The sequence below is a fragment of the Scyliorhinus canicula genome, chromosome 6 (assembly GCF_902713615.1).
Source record: "Scyliorhinus canicula chromosome 6, sScyCan1.1, whole genome shotgun sequence".
NCBI lineage: Eukaryota > Metazoa > Chordata > Chondrichthyes > Carcharhiniformes > Scyliorhinidae > Scyliorhinus > Scyliorhinus canicula.
In genome coordinates, this window is record NC_052151.1 from 37,170,549 (window position 1) to 37,193,626 (window position 23,078).

At 51.3% G+C, this 23,078-nt stretch overlaps 1 protein-coding gene across 7 annotated transcripts in view; it reads left to right on the forward strand.

The window, feature by feature from the left end:
- ddo (D-aspartate oxidase) overlaps positions 1-23,078 on the forward strand; it is a 216,476-nt gene that overhangs the window by 85,590 nt on the left and 107,808 nt on the right. For all 7 annotated transcript variants that reach the window (XM_038799172.1, XM_038799170.1, XM_038799168.1 and 4 more), the window contains exon 2: positions 3,102-3,276. In XM_038799172.1, coding sequence (XP_038655100.1) covers positions 3,102-3,276 — 175 coding nt within the window. The remainder of the gene's footprint in view (positions 1-3,101; positions 3,277-23,078) is intronic.

The following is a 23,078-nucleotide window of genomic DNA, read 5'->3' on the forward strand; positions in this document are numbered from 1 at the left end:
GGTCATTGCCTGGCATTTGTGTGGCACAAATGTAACTTGCCACTTGTCAGCCCAAGCCTGGTTATTGTCCAAGTCTTGCTGCATTTGGACATGGGCTGCTTCATTATCTGAGGAGTCATGAATGGTGCTGAACATTGTGTAGCCATCCCCACTTCTGACCTTATGATGGAAGGGAGGTCATTGATGAAGCAGCTGAAGATGATTGGGCCTAGGACACTATCCAGTCAGACAGGTTGGTAAGGATGAGGTCAAGTATATTTTTCCCTCGTGTTGGTTCCCTCACCACCTGCTGCAGTCCTAGTCTAGCAGCTATGTCCTTTAGGAACCGGCCATCTCGGTCTGTGGTGGCATTACCGAGCCACTCTTGGTGATGGACATTGAAGTCCCTACCCAGAGCATAGTCTACACCCTTTCCACTCGAGACGGTGGAGAAACCATTAACCACTGGGACTGAGCCTGAGGAGGCTGGCTGAGATGGTTGGAAATCATTAACCACTCGGACTTAGTCTGGGGAGGCTGGTCGAGGCAGTGGGAAATCATTAACCACTCGGACTTAGTCTGAGGAGGCTGGTCGAGGCAGTGGGAAATCATTAACCACTCGGACTTAGTCTGAGGAGGCTGGTCGAGGCAGTGGGAAATCATTAACCACTCGGACTTAGTCTGAGGAGGCTGGTCGAGGCAGTGGGAAATCATTAACCACTCGGACTTAGCCTGGGCCACCCTCAGTGCTTCCTCTAAGTAGTGTTCAACATGGAGGAGTACTGATTCATCAGCTGATGGTGGCCGTTACGTGGTAATCAGCAGGAGATATCCTTGCCCATGTTTAACCTGAAGCCATGAGACTTCATGGGGTTCAGATTCGATGTTGAAGACTCCCAGGGCAACTCCATCACAACTATAATCACTGTGCTGCCACCACCTCTGTTAGGCCTGTTGTGCCGGTGAGAGAGGACATACTCGGGAATGGTGATAGTGGTCATTGTCTGTATTGCATGATCCTGTGCGGATGTCTGTGTCAGGCTTAACTAGTCTGAGAGACAGTTCAACAGATCTTGTAGGGACAATAAGATTGGGTTTGCCGTTGATGTTTCCCAGGTCAATGTCGGGTGGTCCATCTGGTTTCTTTCCTTTTTTGTGTTTTCATAGTGGCTGAATACAGCTGAGTGGCTTACGAGGGTGATTCAGAGGGCATTTAAGAAATTCCAGATATTGTATTGAGTTTAAATTCCACTACCAGCAGTGGTGGGTTTGGAACCCGGGTCCCCAGATTATTATCCTGGGTCTCTGGATTACTACTCCGGTGACAATACCACTATGCCAGTAACCATTGTTCTTGCACCATCACCTTCCAATCTCATTCTGGGTTAAGGGAAGAGGAACGATGATAGCTGAGAGGGGGAAGTATAAGGACTGCAAAAAAGGATTTCAAGCCTGTTAAGATGTAAATGTGTATATAGGATCCTTTCATAGTATGTCAATGTATGGTCTATAAATTGCCCTCTGATTTCACAATTTTGTTTTGTTTGCTGTAAATGTAAAAAAATAATCTAAGCCTATAATATCCTAATGAGCAACTATTGGTTGTCTTTTGGGATTCTGACAAGTGTCAAATTGAAATGAAATGAAAAATGAAAATCGCTTATTGTCACGAGTAGGCTTCAGATGAAGTTACTGTGAAAAGCCCCTAGTCGCCACATTCCGGCACCTGTCCGGGGAGGCTGTTACGGGAATCGAACCGTGCTGCTGGCCTGCTTGGTCTGCTTTCAAAGCCAGCGAGTTAGCCCTGTGCTAAACAGCCCCTATTGAGCACAATCACACTTTTTAAAATCCTATTGCTATTAAAAAACATTTCTTTGTTTCTCCGTCCTTTTATTAGTGAGGAAATTAGCAAAATGGCATCTTCAGTGAGTGCTTCTTTACAAGAAGTTTAATTACCTCCTAATGTTGCTGTGTGGGGTTCAATTCAGCTGGAGCCAGGAACATACTTTCTTGATGAAAACAATATGGTTGATTCTTAGTTACCCTCTGACAACGTAGCACATTTCACAGCCATGAACCACCACAAAGCACTTTACATCCAACTAAATACTTTTTGAAGTTTCGGCATTGTTGTAATATAGCGGCTTTTGCAATCACCTAGTTGTACCTCTGTGATATAGCCCATCTTCCCTGTCTCAGCTTATCTTCTCAACTCCACTTTCGTCATTTGGTGCACAGAACTTGATTATTACTTTAAAAAAAAGAGACATTTTATGTTAAAGGGCATTTTGCAAGAATATCGATGTCACAGGAAGAACAATTGAAATGAAATGAAAATCGCTTATTGTCACGAGTAGTCTTCAAATGAAGTTACTGTGAAAAGCCCCTAGTCGCCACATTCCGGCGCCTGTTCGGGGAGGCTGTTACGGGAATCGAACCGCGCTGCTGGCCTGCTTGGTCTGCATTCATAGCCAGCGATTTAGCCCTGTGCTAAACAGCCCCTCAACAATTGATACTGTATGGGAAGAAAGTGCTTATTGGTTAGCAAGTGGACTTTTAATTGGTAGAGGCATTGCCATGGTCGATGTTAACTGACAAGCATTGTTTGAAGTTTAAACCAGGCAGCTTGACTCTCATTGGTTAAGGCATTGCCCTGAGGAATGAACCAGCAAATGGCTGTCACTTATTTTGTTTAACTGAAACGGGTGCAATGTGTGATCATGTTCTTTCTGTCTGCAAAGAACAGGGCCCTGTGTATTAATATATGTAATTTCCAGTACTTGGAAATGTGCCACATTTTGAACCCGACTGACTATCTTAAATTGGTTGTCAACGTAATTTAGATTTATTTGGAAAATGTTGTCCAATCCCAGATCTTATGTAATAACGGACATAGTATTTAGAGTTTTCAATCTCCCTTTTTTCCAGTAACACCATAACTTTCCCGAGGTCAGTTAGGGATGTACAAAATGTGGTGGACTTACCAGCAATGCCCACACCCCATGAATGAATTAAGAAAGATCCTTGCAAATTTGAATCCGCTGCTTTATTGGGACCATAATTCTCATTCTTGGGATTAATTATATATGTTGTTTCGGACTTTTGTTTTTTTTCTCACACAGACCATGGAGAAGATCCGAGTTGCTGTGATTGGAGCTGGTGTTGTTGGATTATCTACTGCTGTGTGTGTAGCGGAGTCTATTCCAGATTGCTCCGTTACTGTGATTGCAGAAAAATTCTCTCCACAGACAACCAGTGATGTAGCTGCAGGAGTTCTCAGTCCACACTTCTCTCCAGGTGAGCTGGCAGTCAATTCGTTTGCATCACATATCTGAATGCAGATTTGCAGCAAAGAAACTATTGCAGGGGTCAAGCTGCAAATTCCATTCCTGTAATAAACAATGCAACCGTATTGGGATGTAACAACCGCAGCAATTTGCATTTATAAAGAAAAAAATGAAAGATTTTCATTGATATAGGGGCCATTGGGTGTCTTAAAATACTTTACATTCAGTGAAGTGCTTTTGGAGCACAGTCACTGTTGTAAAGTGGAAAACATCGCAGCCAATTTCCACGTAGCCAGTTCCCACAAGCAGCAAAATGAAAATGACCAAATAATGCCTTTGACAAAGTAAAACTTCCCAAAGCACTTCATCTAAATTGACTTGGAGCCAAATATTAGTGCAGGTGACCACAAGCGTGGCCAATAGAGGTAGGTTTCAAGGAGAAAAGGGAGGTGGAGAGATTTAGGGAAAGAATGGATTAGGCGAGGTTTATGTGGGGTGGTGGGTGGGAGATCAGCCAAAAGAGAATTGGATAGTCGAGGTGACAGAAGCCCGGATGAGAGTTTCAGCAGCAAGATAAGCTGAGAAGCCGAGAACATGGGCAATGTTAGAGAGAGGTAATAATAATCACCGATTGACACGAGTAGGCTTCAATGAAGTTACTGTGAAAAGCCCCTAGTCGCCACATTCCGCCACCTGTTCAGGGAAGCTGGTACAGGAATTGAACCTGTGCTGCTGCCTTGTTCTGCTTTACAAGCCAGTTATTTAGCCCAGTGTGCTAAACCAGCCCCTGGTGGTTAAAACTGAGACTACATTGCAATAGTGACTACACTCAAACTGTGCTTAAGAACAAAGAACAAAGAAAAGTACAGCACAGGAACAGGCCCTTCGGCCCTCCAAGCCCGTGCCGACCGTGCTGCCCATCTAAACTAAAATCTTCTACACTTCCCGGGTCAGTATCCCTCTATTCCCATCCTATTCATGTATTTGTCAAGATGCCCTTTTTTTTGTAAAAATAATTTTTATTGGAATTTTTGAAAAATAAATATCAACAAAACAATAATAGCAATAACAATAATAAACACCCCCAAGCCCAATAAATAACAAAATAAATTAATAATAAACAAATTAACTTAAACACTATCCCCCTAAACCCCCCCCCGGGTTGCTGCTGCTGCTGACCTAGTTCCTTATCGCTGAGCCAGGAAGTCGAGGAAAGGCTGCCACCTCCTAAAGAACCCTTGTACCGACCCCCTCAGGGCGAATTTGACCCTCTCCAGCTTAATGAATCCCGCCATGTCATTAATCCAGGTCTCCACGCTCGGAGGTCTCGCATCTTTCCACTGCAGCAAGATCCTCTGCCGGGCTACTAGGGACGCAAAGGCTAGAACATCGGCCTCTTTCGCCTCCTGCACTCCCGGCTCCACCCCAACCCCAAATATCGCGAGTCCCCAGCCTGGCTTGACCCTGGATCCCACCACCCTCGACACCGTCCTCGCCACCCCCTTCCAGAACTCCTCCAGTGCCGGGCATGCCCAAAACATATGGGCATGGTTCGCTGGACTCCCCGAACACCTGACACACCTGTCTTCGCCCCCACAGAACCTACTCTTCCTAGACCCGGACATATGGGCCCGGTGCAGCACCTTAAACTGGATGAGGCTAAGCCGCGCACATGAAGAGGAGGAGTTCACCCTCTCCAGGGCATCTGCCCATGTCCCCTCCTCAATCTGCTCCCCCAGCTCCACTTTCCACTTAGCCTTCAGCTCCTCGACCGACGCCTCCTCCACCTCCTGCATTACCTGGTAGATGTCAGACACCTTCCCATCCCCGACACACACCCCGGAAAGCACCCTATCCCTTACCCCCTTCGGGGTCAGCAAAGGGAACCCCTCCACCTGCTGCCTAGCAAATGACTTGACCTGAAAGTACCTGAACATATTCCCCGGGGGGAGCTCAAACTTCTCCTCCAATTCACCAAGGCTCGCAAACCTCCTGTCAATGAACAGGTCTCCCAACTTCCTAATGCCCGCCCTGTGCCACCCCAGGAACCTGCCATCAATGTTCCCTGGGACCAAGCTCCCCACTTCCCCCCCTGTGTCGCCTCCACTGCCCCCAAATTTTGAGGGCAGCCGCCACCACCGGGCTCGTAGTGTACCTCGTTGGAGGGAGCGGCAGCGGCGCCATTATCAGTGCCTTCAGGCTCGTGCCTCCACAGGACGCCATCTCCATCTGTTTCCATGCTGCCCCCTCCCCATCCATTACCCACTTGCGTACCATCGAGACGTTAGCCGCCCAATAGTACCCAGAGAGGTTGGGCAGCGCCAGCCCCCCTCTATCCCTGCCCCGCTCCAAAAAGACCCTCCTTACCCTCGGAGTCCCGTGCGCTCAAACAAATCCCAGAATGCTGCTGTTCACCCTCCTAAAAAAGGCCCCCGGAATGAAAATGGGGAGGCACTGAAACAAAAACAAAAACCTCGGGAGCACCGTCATTTTAACGAACTGTACTCTACCCGCCAACGACAGCATGTCCCACCTTTTATACTCCTCCTACATCTGCTCCACCAACCTAGTAAAATTAAGCTTATGCAAAGTCCCCCAACTCCTAGCCACCTGAACCCCCAGGTACCTAAAACTCCTCACTGCCCTCTTTAGCGGGAGCCTACCAATCCCCTCCTCCTGATCTCCCGGGTGTACAATTTATAGCCCGAGAAACTCCCAAACTCAGCAAGAATTTCCATTGCCTCAGGCATTCCCCCAACCGGGTCTGCTACATACAGCAGCAAGTCGTCCGCATACAGCGACACTCGGTGCTCCTCCCCACCCCGCACCAGACCCCTCCACCTCCCTGACTCCCTGAGCGCCATGGCCAGAGGCTCAATTGCCAACGCAAAAAGCAAGGGGGACAGGGGGCACCCCTGCCTCGTCCCACGGTAGAGCCTGAAGTACTCGGACCTCCTCCCATTTGTCGCTACACTCACCATCAGGGCCTCGTACAGCAACCTCACCCATTTAATAAACCCTACCCCAAACCCAAACCTCTCCAACACCTCCCACAAGTACCCCCACTTAACCCATCAAAGGCCTTCTCCGCATCCAATGCCACCACAATCTCCGCTTCTCCTTCTGCCGCCGGCATCATTATCACATTTAGCAGCCTTCGCACGTTAGTGTTCAGCTGCCTCCCCTTCACAAAACCCGTCTGATCTTCATGTACCACCCCGGCACCAAGTCCTCTATTCTAGTGGCCAAGATCTTCGCCAGCAGCTTGGCGTCTACATTCAGCAGTGAAATCGGCCTGTATGAACCGCACTGCAAGGGGTCCTTATCACGCTTCAGGATCAGGGAGATTAGTGCCCGAGACATCTTCGGGGGCAGAACACCCCCCTCCCATGCCTCGTTGAAGGTCCTAACCAACAGGGGGCCCAGCAGGTCCGTGTATTTCTTATAAAATTCAACCGGGAACCCATCCGGTCCCGGCGCCTTCCCCGACTGCATGTGGCCAATCCCTCTGACCAGCTCCTCCAACTCGATCGGCGCCCCCAGTCCCTCCACCTGCTCCTCCTGCACCCTTGGAAATCTCAGCCTGTCCAAAAAGCTCTCCATTCCCCCTCCCACCACCGGCAGCTCCGACCGGTACAGTTCCCTGTAGAAGTCCCTAAAGACCTCATTGACCTCTGCCCCCTGCCGCACCACATTCCCACCCCTATCCTTCACTCCACCAATCTCCCTAGCCACGTCCCGCTTGCGAAGCTGACGTGCCAGCAACTTGCTTGCCTTCTCTCCATACTCGTACACCGCTCCCTGCGCCTTCCTCCACTGTGTCTCCGCCTTTCTGGTGGTCAATAAATCAAACTTGGCCTGCAAGCTACGTCGCTCCCCCAACAATCCCTCCTCCGGGGCCTCCGCATATCTCCTATCTACACTCAGCAGCTCCCCCACCAGTCTCTCCCTCTCCCTCCTCTCCCCCCTCTCCCTATGGGCTCGGATGGAGATCAGCTCCCCCCTAATCACTGCCTTCATAGCCTCCCACACCATCCCCACCCGGACCTCCCCAGTATCATTGACCTCGAGGTACCTCACGATACATCCCCGAACCCTCCTACACACCTCCTCATCAGCCAACAACCCCACGTCCAGACACCAAAGCGGGCGCTGGTCCCGCACCTCCCCCATCTCCAGATCCACCCAATGCGGAGCATGGTCCGAAATCGCAAGTCGAATACTTGGCCTCCTCCACCCTCGGGACCAGTCCCCTACTCAGAACAAAGAAATCAATGCGGGAATAAACCCTGTGTCCATGGGAGAAAAAAAGAGTACTCCCGAGCCCTCGGCCTCCCGAACATCCAGGGATCCACTCCTCCCATTTGGTCCATAAACCCCCTCAACACCTTGGCCGCCGCCGGCCTCCTGCCTGTCCTTGAACGAGAACGATCCAGTAGGGGATCCAGCACCGTATTGAAGTCCCCCCCCATGATCAGGCCACCCACCTCCAGGTCAGGAATGCGGCCCAACATACGCCTCATGAAACCAGCATCATCCCAGTTTGGGGCGTACACATTTACCAACACCACCCTCTCCCCCTGCAGCTTACCGCTCACCATCACATATCTGCCGCCACTATCAGCCACCACCTCAGACGCCTCAAACGCCTCCCTCTTCCCCACCAGGATCGCCACCCCCCGGTTCTTCAAGTCGAGCCCTGAATGGAAAACCTGCCCCACCCACCCCTTCCTCAGACGGACCTGGTCCGCCACCTTCAGGTGAGTCTCCTGAAGCAATGCCACGTCCGCCTTCAGCCCCCTCAGATGGGAAAACACCCGGGCCCGCTTCACCGGCCCATTCAACCCCCGCACGTTCCACGTAATCAGCCGGATCAGGGGGCACCCCACCCCCCTCCCCCGTCGACTAGCCATAGCCCATCGACTGGTCGCCCCTGGCCAGCACCCATTTGGCCCGTTTCCCACGGCGATAGAACCTCACCCCGACCCCCCCCCCCCCGACCTGCACTAACTCCTCCCTGGCCAATCCAGTGGCAACCCGGTATTCCCCCCCCCCCCCCCCCCCCCCCCCCCAAGGCTAGGACCCCTCCTAGCCGCGACGCTCCCTCCACAGTACTCCCGTGAGCCAGCTGACTTCTGCTGACCCCGGCAGCTCCCGCTCTAACTCCGACCCCTCCCGATATGAGGTCCCCCCTCCTCCCCTGCATCAGCTCCTTGGCACCGCTTCAGCACGGGAAAACGGATCTGATAACCACGCCCCTCGCCATCGGCCCCACCCCCCTCGTCCCGCAGCACGGGAAACCAGAGAAAAGCCCGCGCTTCCACACTGCCCCACCCCACCAACGCAGCTCCCAAACAGCATTCCCAACCCATCCACCAGCTCCGTACAAACAAAGGCACAGATCAACCACAAACCCCAATACCCCCCTTAAAACACAAAACCATAACCAACATCATCCTAAAGTGAGAGAAAAAACAGAAACAAACAGAATAACCAGCAACAGCATAAACAATGATACAGAAATAGAAAAACTCCCACAGCCCCCAATCTCTAGTTCGAGTCCAACTTTTCAGCCTGCACAAAGGCCCACGCTTCCTCCGGGGACTCAAAGTAGTGATGCCGGTCCTTGTAGGTGACCCACAGGCACGCAGGCGGCAGCATGCCGAACTTCACCTGCTTTCCATGGAGCACCGCCTTCGTCCGGTTAAACCCGGCTCTCCACTCGGCCACCTCCGCACTCCAGTCCTGGTAGATACGCACTACCGAATTCTCCCACTTACTACTCCTCACCTTCTTGGCCCATCGGAGAACACACTCCCGGTCGCTGAACCGATGGAACCGCACCAGCACCGCCCGCGGGGGTTCATTCGCCTTAGGCCGCCTGGCCAGCACTCTATGGGCCCCCTCCAGCTCCAGGGGCAGGTGGAAGGATCCTGCCCCCACCAGCAAGTTCAGCATCGCGGCCACATAGGCCGGCAGGTCCGACCCTTTCAGCCCCTCCTCGAGGCCCAGGATCCGCAGGTTCTTCCTCCGTGACCGAAGCTCCATCCCCTCAAACCGATCTTGCCACTTTTTATGAAGTGCCTCGTGTATCTCCACCTTCCCCACGAGGGCCGAAACCTCCTCCTCGCGCTCAGAGGCCTGCTGCTGCAACTCGAGCATCGCTGCACCCTGGGTTGTCTGGGTCTCCAGCAGCTTACTCATCGTCACCTTCAGGGATTCCAACAACTCCCCTTTCAGCTCCGTGAAATAGCGCAGAAGGGCCGCCTGCTGCTCCTCAGCCCACTGCCTTCACTCCTCAGGGGCTCCACCGGCCGTCATTTTGTCCACCTTCCCTGCTTTTCCAGGGGTGCTGCTGCCGTTTTTCTCCTCGCCCCACTTCGAGTCCGATCCATAAATCCCGGGGGGTTTTGCTCCAGACCCCTTTATCCAATCGTCGAATCAGCGCCGTTTGGGGCCCTTAAAAGAGCCCACAAGTCCTATGAAAGCGGGAGCTGCCGAATGTGCGGCTTAGCTCCGCATAGCCGCAACCGGAAGTCCTGTCAAGATGCCCCTTAAATGTCACTATTGCCCCTCCTTCCACCACCTCCTCCGGCAGCGAGTTCCAGGCACCCACTACCCTCTGTGTAAAAAACCTTGCCTCGTACATCTCCTCTAATCCTTGCCCCTCGCACCTTAAATCTATGGCCCCTAGTAATTGACCCCTCTACCCTGGGAAAAAGTCTCTGACCATCCACTCTGTCTATGCCCCTCATAATTTTGTAGACCTCTTATCAGGTCGCCCCTCAATCTCCGTCGTTCCAGCGAGAACAAACTGAGTTTATTCAACCTCTCCTCATAGCTAATGCCCTCCATACCAGGCATCATCCTGGTAAATCTCCTCTGCACCCTCTCTAAACCCTCCACATCCTTCTGGTAGTGTGGCAACCAGAATTGAACACTATACTCCAAGTGTGGCCTAACTAAGGTTCTATACAGCTGCAACATGACTTGCCAATTCCTGTACTCAATGCCCCGGCCAATGAAGGCAAGCATGCCGTATGCGTTCTTGACTACCATCTCCACCTGTGTTGCCCCTTTCAGTGACCTGTGGACCTGTACACCTAGATCGCTCTGACTTTCAATACTCTTGAGGGTTCTACCATTCACTGTGTATTCCCTACCTACATTAGACCTTCCAAAATGCATTACCTCACACTTTTCCGGATTAAACTCCATCTGCCATCTCTCCGCCCAAGTCTCCAAACAATCTAAATCCTGCTGTATCCTCTGACAGTCCTCATCGCTATCCGCAATTCCACCAACCTTTGTGTCATCTGCAAACTTACTAATCAGGCCAATTACATTTTCCTCCAAATCATTTATATATACTACGAACAGCAAAGGTCCCAGCACTGATCCCTGCGGAACACCACGAGTCACAGCCCTCCAATCAGAAAAGCACCCTTCCATTGCTACTCTCTGCCTTCTATGACCTAACCAGTTCTGTATCCATCTTGCCAGCTCACCCCTGATCCCGTGTGACTTCACCTTTTGTACCAGTCTATCATGAGGGACCTTGTCAAAGGCCTTACTGAAGTCCATATAGACAACATCCACTGTCCTACCTTCATCAATCATCTTTGTGACCTCTTCAAAAAAACTCTATCAGGTTATTGAGACACGACCTCCCCTTCACAAAACTATGCTGCCTCTCACTAATACGTCCATTTGCTTCCAAATGGGAGTAGATCCTGTCTCGAAGAATTCTCTCCAGTAATTTCCCTACCGCTGACGTAAGGCCTGTATTTCCCTGGATTATCCTTGCTACCCTTCTTAAACAAAGGAACAACATTGGCTATTCTCCAGTCCTCCAGGACATCACCTGAAGACAGTAAGGATCCAAAGATTTCTGTCAAGGCCTCAGCAATTTCCTCTCTTGCCTCCTTCAGTATTCTGGGGTAGGTCCCATCAGGCCCTGGGGACTTATCAGCCTTAATATTTTTCAAGACGCCCAACACCTTGTCTTTTTAGATCTCAATGTGACCCAGGCTATCTACACATCCTTCTCCAGACTCAACATCCACTTTTCCTTCTCTTTGGTGAATACTGATGCAAAGTATTAATTTAGTACCTCGCCCGTTTCCTCTGGCTCCACACATAGATTCCCTCGCCTGTCCTTCAGTGGGCCGATTTTCCTTAACCCTATTTGCCAATGACTTTTCGTGACCCCTTCTAGCCCTCCTGACTCCTTGCTTAAGTTCCTTCCTACTTTCCTTATATTCCACACAGGCTTCGTCTGTTCCCAGCCTTCTGTCCCTGACAAATGCCTCCTTTTTCTTTTTGACGAAGCCTACAATATCTCTCGTTATCCAAGGATCCAGAAATGTGCCATATTTATCCTTCTTTCTCACTGGAATATGCCAGTCCTGAATTCCTTTCAACTGACATTTGAAAGCCTCCCACATGTCAGATGTTGATTTACCCTCAAACACCTGCCCCCAATCTAGGTTCTTCAGTTCCTGCCTAATATTGTTATAATTAGCCTTCCCAAAATTTAGCACATTCACCCTAGGACCACTCTTATCCATGTCCACCAGCACTTTAAAACTTGCTGAATTGTGGTCACTGTTCCCGAAATGCTCCCCCACTGAAACTTCTACTACCTGGCCAGGCTCATTCCCCAATACCAGGTCCAGTATAGCCCATTCTTTAGATGGACTGTCTACATATTGTTTTCAGAAGCCCTCCTGGATTCTCCTTACAAACTCTGCCCCGTCCAGGCCCCTAGCACTAAGTGAGTCCCAGTCAATATTGGGGAGGTTGAAGTCTCCCATCACAACAACCCTGTTGCTTTTACTCCTTTCCAAAATCTGTCTACCTATCTGCTCCACTATCTCCCGCTGACTGTTGGGAGGCCTGTAGTAAACCCCCAACATTGTGACTGCACCCTTCTTATTCCTGATCTCTACCCATATAGTCTCGCTGCCCTCTGACGTGTCCTCCCGCATTACAGCTGTGATATTCTCCCTAACCAGTAGCGCAACTCCTCTATCCCTTTTAGATCCCCCTCTATCCCGCCTGAAACTCTAAATCCTGGAATGTTTAGCTGCCAATCTTGTCCTTCCCTCAACCAGGTGTCTGTAATGGCAACAACATCATAGTTCCAAGTATTAATCCAAGCTCCAAGTTCATCTGCCTTACCCGTAATACTTCTTGCATTAAAACACATGCAATTCAGGCCACCAGACCCGCTGTTTCCAGCAACATCTCCCTGTCTGCTCTTCCTCAGAGCCATACTGGCCCTATTCCCTCGTTCTCCCTGAATGTTTTCACCATCTAACCTATTGCTCCGGTACCCACCCCCCTGCCATCATAGTTTAAACCCTCCCGTGTGACACTAGCAAACCTCGTGGCCAGGATATTTATGCCTCTCCAGTTTAGATGCAACCCTCCTTCTTAAACAGGTCACACCTGCCCCGGAAGAGCTCCCAGTGGTCCAGATAATGGAAACCCTCTCTCCTACACCAGCTGTTTAGCCACATATTTAGCTGCTCTATCTTCCTATCTCTAGCCTCACTGGCACGTGGCACAGGGAGTAATCCCGAGATTACAACCCTGGAGGTCCTGTTTTTTAAACTTTCTGCCTAACTCCCTGAACTCCTGCTGCAGGACCTCATGCCACTTCCTGCCGATGTCGTTAGTACCACTATGTACAACAACCTCAGCCTGTTTGTCTTCCCCCTTCAGGATGCCCACTACCCGTTCAGAGACATCCTGGACCCTGGCACCAGTGGGGCAACATACCATCCTGGAGTCTCTTTCACGTCCACAGTATCGCTTATCTGTGCCCCTGACTATAGAGTCCCCTATGACTATTGCTCTTCTGCGCTTTGACCCTCCCTGCTAAATATCAGAGCCAGCCATGGTGCCACTGCTCTGGCTGCTGCTGTTTTCCCCTGATAGGCTAGTCCCCCTCTACAGTATCCAATGGGGACACTGAAAGCCTCCCAGACCTGTTCGAGAGGGGGACAACCACAGGGGATTCCTGCACTGACTGCCTGCCCTTTCTGGTGGTCACCCATCTCTCTGCCTGCACCTTGGGTGTGACCACATTTATATAACTGCTATCTATGACGCTTTCCGCTACGTGCATGCTCCCAAGTGCATCCAACTGCTGCTCCAAGTGAACCATGCTGTCTGTGAGGAGCCACAGTTGGGTGCACTTTCTGCAGGTGAAGCCATCCGGGACACTGAAAGCCTCCCGGGCCTGCCACATCTCTGTCAGAGCACTGCACCCCTCTAATTGACACTTAATTAATTAGTAAATAAAATTTTTTAAAAAAGTTACTGTTAACTGTATGTTTTCTAGCACTAGATTTCTACTATAAATTTGAACGCTAAATACAGTACTCTCCGATCTCTGGCTTAGATATCCCTCTAAATTATAATTAAGTAATTATGTTTAATTAGTTTAACAATGCTTAATTTTTAAATTTAGTGTAGATTCCCAACCAGCCAATCAGGTCACAGCATTACTGTGATGTCACTTCAGTCCCCCCCCCCCCACACACACAGTTTGAAAAGGTAATAAAAATAAAAATGAATAATAAATCACTTACCTTCCCAGGTTCTCAGATTCTGGTTATCTCCCTGCAGATTAAAAGTTACAGGCCAGAAGAAAGAGAGAGAACAAAAACAGTAGGGAAAAAGCACCTTCCCCCACTCTGCACCGAATTACCTCACTGCACCAAATTCCAAATTCCCACTCTGGATGTGTCTCCTTCACTTGCGCAAAGCTTAATTGGCTCTGAAACTCTTTGGGACGTCCCTGGTCATGAACAAGGTTGTATAAATGCAAGTTTTTATTTTATGTGGCGTCAGAACCTCCGGTCAGAGTCAAAAATAGGATGCCGAGATTGTGAACAGTTTGGTGAATGGACAAAGTTGTGGCAGATGGAATTCAATGTAAGTAAGTGTGAGGTTATCCATTTCGGACCAGAAAAGGACAAAGCAGAGTACTTTCTACACGGAAAGAGATTAGGTACAGTGGCAGCCCAAAGAGAATTGGAGGTTCAGGTGCATAGATCCTTAAAATGCCACAAACATGTGCAGAAAATAATGAAGATGCTCTTGGAATGCTAGCCGTTATACCTCGAGGATTGAAGTTTAAAGACACAGAGGTTATGCTGCAGCTATACAAAGCCACTTGGAGTACTGTGAGCAGTTCTGGGCACCGCACCTTAGGAAGGACAATTTGGCCTCGGAGGGAGTGCAACGTAGGTTTACAAAAGTTACATCTGGACTACAGGGATTGAGTTATGCGGAGAGATTAGACGTTTAGACCTGTTTCCACAAGAATTTAAAGGTTGAGGGGTAGTCTGATCGAAGTATTCAAAGAATACTTTGAAGGAAAAGACAGGGTGGATAAAGATAAACTAGTTCCACTGGTTGGAGATTCTAAAACTGGGGGCATTGTCTAAAAATTAGGGTTAAACCATTCAGGAGAGATGTTAGCAAGAACTCTCTCCCACAAGCAGCAGTTGAAGCTAGAACAGTTGTTAATTTTAAATCTGAGATAGATAGATTTTTGTTAAACAAAGATATTAAGGGATCTGAGCCAAAGGTGGGAATATGGAGTTGAGGCCACAGATCAGCCACAATCTCATTAAAATGGCCTACTCCTATTGCAATGTTCCCACGGAGATTAAGTTGAAGGCTGGTCAACAGAGGTGCTGTACAGGTGGCGGCAACCAAAGACAACTGGAATGGATGGGGGTGGGGGGATTAATTTAAACAGAACTCATTTCTTCTCTCATTGCCCATCTGTAATCAGAAAGGTGTTTTGTTTCCTTCTGTATAAGTGGTGGCGTATTCCCCCAAACTCTTAAGGTTTGGTGCGATCCAATTTTCCATTAATAACCCCACAACAAACTTGAGATAGGATTAACTCAAAGGGTTGGTTTCTTTGTACACACTCAAAATGCAAAAGAGGGTTTGCAATGTCCCTTTGCATTTAGATCGTAAAGAGAGGGATCGAGAAAAGAAATAGGAAATAAATATTGTTCCACATGGGCTCCAGAGTCCAGAATCAAAGCCCAATGAGATCTTCCTTCATGGAGGTCAGTGGGTTGAAAGCCAATGCTGGATAAATACTTTTCCAGTAGTGTTGACTTCACATGATGAGATAGGCATGCAGAGCTCAATTAGTCATGTAGGCAATGGAATAGAACTTCCGAGAAGCAGGGCAGATGGGGCCAATTGTCCAACTTGGGCCAGAATTACTTTGTTGTGGCCTGCTTTGATGTTAAACAGCAGACTGAGACAATACATTTCCACAAGACAATATTGCTTGTTCCACAAGCCAGAGGCCCATGTCACATTGCCCTCACAACTCCACTATCTTTGATAAATGATAAGTATCTGTCACCTGGATTCCAACGACTGGTAAATATCTCGGCCATTATGAAAGGGAGGCTTTGAGTTGTGAGTTTTTCCTAAAACTGCCAAGTGGCTTCTTTTGTTTGTGGTCACAGTGTTATGGGTCTGGACCAGAACCCCAATTTTGGTTAAGATCCTGGTTTGCATTTGGTAAAACCTGGAAAAAGTTATTGCACCACATGAGCGCCCAGTAGACAGGTTTTATGTTAAAACTACGTTTAATTTGAGCACAGAATTAAGTGCATTAGCAACAAATAAATAGCTTTGCAATTAACAGGTACAACATCGTAACGTGCTTCCTATAAATCTGCCTCTACATTTCAATTAAGCAACATGCATATTTCAACTACCACTGATGTATAAAGTTAACGATCAGATTTTATTTGCTGAGACCTGGTTTAGCTCAGTGGGCTCGACCAGGGTTCTTCAAACATTTTTTCCGGGGACCCATTTTTACCAACTGGCCAACCTTCGGGACCCAACCCGACCGACGTTTGCGACTCACGCCGGCCGACCTGAGCGACCCACGCGACCCACCATTTTCTCTTACCTTGTTTGCTGCTGATAAAAATGGAGGAAATGGTTTTGGGTCCCTTTGGCCCTCGTACATGCTTTTCACTGTTACTTCATACTTGTGACAATAAAAGATTATTATTATCTTGGTGTAGAGTCCTTGGAGAGAGAAATTTTGTTTTAGGATCAAGCTGAAAACCCTTTGCTCAGCTTAGAGCCGTGAAAGCAACTCCTTTTCCAGACAGACCTGGCCCCTTCCATTAACTAGACCAACTGTACTCAAAGCACACAACATTCTTTTGTCTCTTGTTAAAAGATGTGCCTTGATTTGTTTAGCCAGGCTCAAACGGTTACAACGTTAAATTAGTTCGTTATCTGCCAGAGATAAAATGGCTTTTATTATCTCTTAGCAAAACACGTCCCCTGCAAAATGACTGATCACCTCACTTTAATCACAGCTTTAACATCCATTGGCTGGAAGCATTTTTACCTAGGATTTAATAATATTAGTGCAAAAACACAAACTATAAAATATATTTTCGTTACAACAGACAGGCATAGGTTCAGCCATTTCACAGATCTTTGTTCAGTTTACAATTTTTAGAAATAGCGATGAGCATATCTACAGGTATTTTATTAAAAATATGCAGTGTGAGTGAGGCCTTAGTCTCTTCACACAACATACCTCTACAACATACCTCTACAACATACCTCTACAACATACCTCTACAACATACCTCTACAACATACCTCTACAACATACATACCTCTACAACATACCTCTACAACATACCTCTACAACATACCTCTGTAACATACCCCTGTAACATACCTCTACAACATACCTCTATAACTCTTTAATAATCATGTCAGAATATGTGGTACTCCAGGACAGGTGGGGTCAAGTAAGAGAGAAAGTAATCAAGTAATCATGAAGAGTGGTTAATAGGATTGGTGAGTTACAGGCACAGATTGCCACGTGGAATACAATGTCATGACTGAGACCAAAGAAGCGCAAAATAAGGTGTTCAATGTTTCTAGATACAAGGGATAAAAAAAACCTGCTCATCCGGGCCACCGTCATGTGTGCCCGGTGAACCACCTTGAATTGTATCAGACTGAGCCTGGCACATGATGAGGACGCGTTGACTCTGCTCAGAGCATCCTCCCACAGACCCTCCTCATCCTCCCCTCCCACCTCATCCTCCCCTCCCACCTCATCCTCCCACAGACCCACCTCATCCTCCCACAGACCCACCTCATCCTCCCACAGACCCACCTCATCCTCCCACAGACCCTCCTCATCCTCCCCTCCCACCTCATCCTCCCACAGACCCACCTCATCCTCCCACAGACCCTCCTCATCCTCCCCTCCCACCTCATCCTCCCACAGACCCACCTCATCCTCCCACAGACCCTCCTCATCCTCCCCTCCCACCTCATCCTCCCACAGGCCCACCTCATCCTCCCACAGACCCACCTCATCCTCCCCTCCCACCTCATCCTCCCACAGGCCCACCTCATCCTCCCACAGACCCACCTCATCCTCCCACAGACCCTCCTCATCCTCCCACAGACCCACCTCATCCTCCCACAGACCCACCTCATCCTCCCACAGACCCACCTCATCCTCCCACAGACCCACCTCATCCTCCCACAGACCCACCTCATCCTCCCACAGACCCACCTCATCCTCCCCTCCCACCTCATCCTCCCCTCCCACCTCATCCTCCCACAGACCCTCCTCATCCTCCCACAGACCCACCTCATCCTCCCACAGACCCTCCTCATCCTCCCACAGACCCACCTCATCCTCCCACAGACCCTCCTCATCCTCCCCTTCCACCTCATCCTCCCAAAGACCCACCTCATCCTCCCCTCCCACCTCATCCTCCCCTCCCACCTCATCCTCCCCTCCCACCTCATCCTCCCCTCCCACCTCATCCTCCCACAGACCCTCCTCATCCTCCCCTCCCACCTCATCCTCCCCTCCCACCTCATCCTCCCCTCCCACCTCATCCTCCCACAGACCCACCTCATCCTCCCCTCCCACCTCATCCTCCCCTCCCACCTCATCCTCCCACAGACCCACCTCATCCTCCCACAGACCCACCTCATCCTCCCCTCCCACCTCATCCTCCCCTCCCACCTCATCCTCCCACAGACCCACCTCATCCTCCCCTCCCACCTCATCCTCCCACAGACCCACCTCATCCTCCCCTCCAACCTCATCCTCCCACAGACCCACCTCATCCTCCCCTCCCTCCTCATCCTCCCACAGACCCACCTCATCCTCCCCTCCCACCTCATCCTCCCCTCCCACCTCATCCTCCCCTCCCACCTCATCCTCCCACAGACCCTCCTCATCCTCCCACAGATCCACCTCATCCTCCCACAGACCCGCCTCATCCTCCCACAGACCCACCTCATCCTCCCCTCCCACCTCATCCTCCCCTCCCACCTCATCCTCCCACAGACCCACCTCATCCTCCCGTCCCACCTCATCCTCCCCTCCCACCTCATCCTCCCACAGACCCACCTCATCCTCCCACAGACCCTCCTCATCCTCCCACAGACCCTCCTCATCGTCCCCTCCCACCTCATCCTCCCACAGACCCACCTCATCCTCCCACAGACCCACCTCATCCTCCCACAGACCCACCTCATCCTCCCACAGACCCTCCTCATCCTCCCCTCCCACCTCATCCTCCCACAGACCCACCTCATCCTCCCCTCCCTCCTCATCCTCCCACAGACCCACCTCATCCTCCCCCTCCCACCTCATCCTCCCACAGACCCACCTCATCCTCCCACAGACCCTCCTCATCCTCCCACAGACCCACCTCATCCTCCCACAGACCCTCCTCATCCTCCCACAGACCCTCCTCATCCTCCCACAGACCCTCCTCATCCTCCCACAGACCCACCTCATCCTCCCTCAGACCCCCCTCATCCTCCCACAGACCCACCTCATCCTCCCACAGACCCACCTCATCCTCCCACAGACCCACCTCATCCTCCCCTCCCACCTCATCCTCCCACAGACCCACCACATCCTCCCACAGACCCTCCTCATCCTCCCCTCCCAACTCATCCTCCCTCAGACCCACCTCATCCTCCCCTCCCACCTCATCCTCCCACAGACCCACCTCATCCTCCCCTCCCACCTCATCCTCCCTCCCACCTCATCCTCCCCTCCCACCTCATCCTCCCCTCCCACCTCATCCTCCCCTCCCACCTCATCCTCCCACAGACCCACCTCATCCTCCCACAGACCCACCTCATCCTCCCCTCCCACCTCATCCTCCCCTCCCACCTCATCCTCCCACAAACCCACCTGATCCTCCCACAGACCCACCTCATCCTCCCACAGACCCACCTCATCCTCCCCTCCCACCTCATCCTCCCCTCCCACCTCATCCTCCCCTCCCACCTCATCCTCCCCTCCCACCTCATCCTCCCACAGACCCACCACATCCTCCCACAGACCCACCTCATCCTCCCACAGACCCACCTCATCCTCCCCTCCCACCTCATCCTCCCACAGACCCACCTGATCCTCCCACAGACCCACCTGATCCTCCCTCAGACCCACCTCATCCTCCCACAGACCCACCTCATCCTCCCACAGACCCACCTCATCCTCCCCTCCCACCTCATCCTCCCCTCCCACCTCATCCTCCCCTCCCACCTCATCCTCCCACAGACCCTCCTCATCCTCCCCTCCCACCTCATCCTCCCACAGACCCACCTCATCCTCCCACAGACCCGCCTCATCCTCCCACAGACCCACCTCATCCTCCCACAGACCCACCTCATCCTCCCATTGGCCCACCTCATCCTCCCCTCCCACCTCATCCTCCCACAGACCCGCCTCCTCCTCCCCTCCCTCCTCATCCTCCCACTGACCCACCTCATCCTCCCCTCCCACCTCATCCTCCCACAGACCCTCCTCATCCTCCCCTCCCACCTCATCCTCCCACAGACCCACCTCATCCTCCCCTCCCACCTCATCCTCCCCTCCCACCTCATCCTCCCCTCCCACCTCATCCTCCCACAGACCCTCCTCATCCTCCCCTCCCACCTAATCCTCCCACAGACCCACCTCATCCTCCCACAGACCCGCCTCATCCTCCCACAGACCCACCTCATCCTCCCACAGACCCACCTCATCCTCCCATTGGCCCACCTCATCCTCCCCTCCCACCTCATCCTCCCACAGACCCGCCTCCTCCTCCCCTCCCTCCTCATCCTCCCATTGGCCCACCTCATCCTCCCCTCCCACCTCATCCTCCCACAGACCCGCCTCCTCCTCCCCTCCCTCCTCATCCTCCCACTGACCCACCTCATCCTCCCCTCCCACCTCATCCTCCCACAGACCCACCTCATCCTCCCACAGACCCACCTCATCCTCCCCTCCCACCTCATCCTCCCACAGACCCACCTCATCCTCCCACAGACCCACCTCATCCTGCCCTCCCTCCTCATCCTCCCACAGACCCTCCTCATCCTCCCACAGACCCACCTCATCCTCCCACAGACCCACCTCATCCTCCCACAGACCCACCTCATCCTCCCCTCCCACCTCATCCTCCCCTCCCTCCTCATCCTCCCACAGACCCACCTCATCCTCCCACAGACCCACCTCATCCTCCCACAGACCCACCTCATCCTCCCACAGACCCACCTCATCCTCCCCTCCCACCTCATCCTCCCCTCCCACCTCATCCTCCCACAGACCCACCTCATCCTCCCCTCCCACCTCATCCTCCCCTCCCACCTCATCCTCCCACAGACCCACCTCATCCTCCCACAGACCCTCCTCATCCTCCCACAGACCCTCCCCATCCTCCCACAGACCCTCCTCATCCTCCCACAGACCCTCCTCATCCTCCCACAGACCCTCCTCATCCTCCCCTCCCACCTCATCCTCCCCTCCCACCTCATCCTCCCCTCCCACCTCATCCTCCCACAGACCCTCCTCATCCTCCCACCCACCTCATCCTCCCACAGACCCACCTCATCCTCCCACAGACCCTCCTCATCCTCCCCTCCCACCTCATCCTCCCACAGACCCTCCTCATCCTCCCCTCCCACCTCATCCTCCCACAGACCCGCCTCAGAATAGAATAATAGAATGTTCAACTGCTGTGAAATGGCGGATGAAATGATTTCCAAATAATATCTTGATTTGTTCATCAGAAAACTGATGGAAAAGTGATAGAAATACGCGTCTGGATGTCTCAGAATGGGGAGACGTTGGTGTTGTGGTATTGTCACTGGACTAGAGACCCAGAGTAATGCTCTGGGGACTCTGGTTCAAACCCTGCCACTGCAGATGGTGGAATTGGAATTCAATAAAATATCTGGGATTAAAAGCCTCGTGATGACTATGAAACCGTTGCCAATTGTCATAAAAAGCCATCTCGTTCTCTAATGCCCTTTAGGGAAGGAAATCTCCTTACCTGGTCTGGTCTACATGTGACTCTGAACCCGTGGCAATGTGGTTGACTCTTAACTGCCCCCACAAGGGCAATTAGGGATGGGCAATAAATGCAGGTACAGCCTGAGCCGCCCATGTCCCATGAACGAGTAAGAAAACAACAGCAGGGTAGCATGGTGGTTAGCATAAATGCTTCACAGCTCCAGGGTCCCAGGTTCGATTCCCGGCTGTGTCACTGTCTGTGTGGAGTCTGCACGTCCTCCCCCTGTGTGCGTGGGTTTCCTCCGGGTGCTCCGGTTTCCTCCCACAGTCCAAAGATGTGCGGGTTAGGTGGATTGGCCATGCTAAATTGCCCGTAGTGTCCTAATAAAAGTAAGGTTAAGGGGGGGGTTGTTCGGTTACGGGTGTAGGGTGGATACGTGGGTTTGAGTAGAGTGATCATGGCTCGGCACAACATTGAGGGCCGAAGGGCCTGTTCTGTGCTGTACTGTTGTATGTCTATGTCTATGTCTTGAAATACTTTTGAAGTGCAGTCACTCTTGCAGAATACAAAATGCTTTTGTCAACTTATTGCAGAGCAAATACCCCCAAGCCTAGTATGGTTTGCAGCTGAGAGAGGGTTTTGCCATTATAAATTTTCACCTTTAGGCTTTGAGTTTTCCCAGTGGGCACGAAGAGCGAACTGGACACTGTAAAGTTCAGGCAAGTGACCACTCGGAAGCGATGGCTGTAGAAACGTTCAGTTTTAATCTCCTCGCCATACACTCCTCCTACTTCCCAAAGGGTCTCTCACACCCCGGCCCACACTCCAGGCTGGGATATCTATATCCCAGCAGTCCTAGGAAAAGGGGGTAGCCCCTCCCCCTCATCTGGGTAAATCGTATTTAGGTGAGGCCGCAGGGACTCTGATGTTGCAGATTTCTGGGCCTCCTGTCACGTTATGACAGACACAAACGGGGGCGCAAGGGATCAAAAGATATGGGGGGGGGGGGGGGAGGCGAGATCAGGCTATGGAATTGAATGATGTGTCCATCAGTGCATTATTTGTTCCACATATTAGTGCCATTCTCCGTCCAGGAACCGGAGCTGTGCAGACCCTTCCACAGGCCCAATCTCATCGGAATCAAATCCTGCCATCCACTGGTGTTCAAGGCGCAGTTGACCATCCTTAACTTCCAGTGTGTTTAACCCACAGTGATGTGCCAGTTACAAGCAGCACTCACCACACCAGCAACAGCAATCTGTGAATGCATTTCTTCGGCATCATCATCAGATGGCCCAGTTGGATCAATGTTGCGCACCAGGTCCAGCAGCATCTTCAAAACGGATTGTCTTCTGGTCTCGTACATCTCCCTGAGCCTGGTGTTCGAGGACCCAGTATTTTGGCAAAACTGTCCTTTTTCCCAGCTACAGAAAAGGAAGGAAACAGCAAGAGC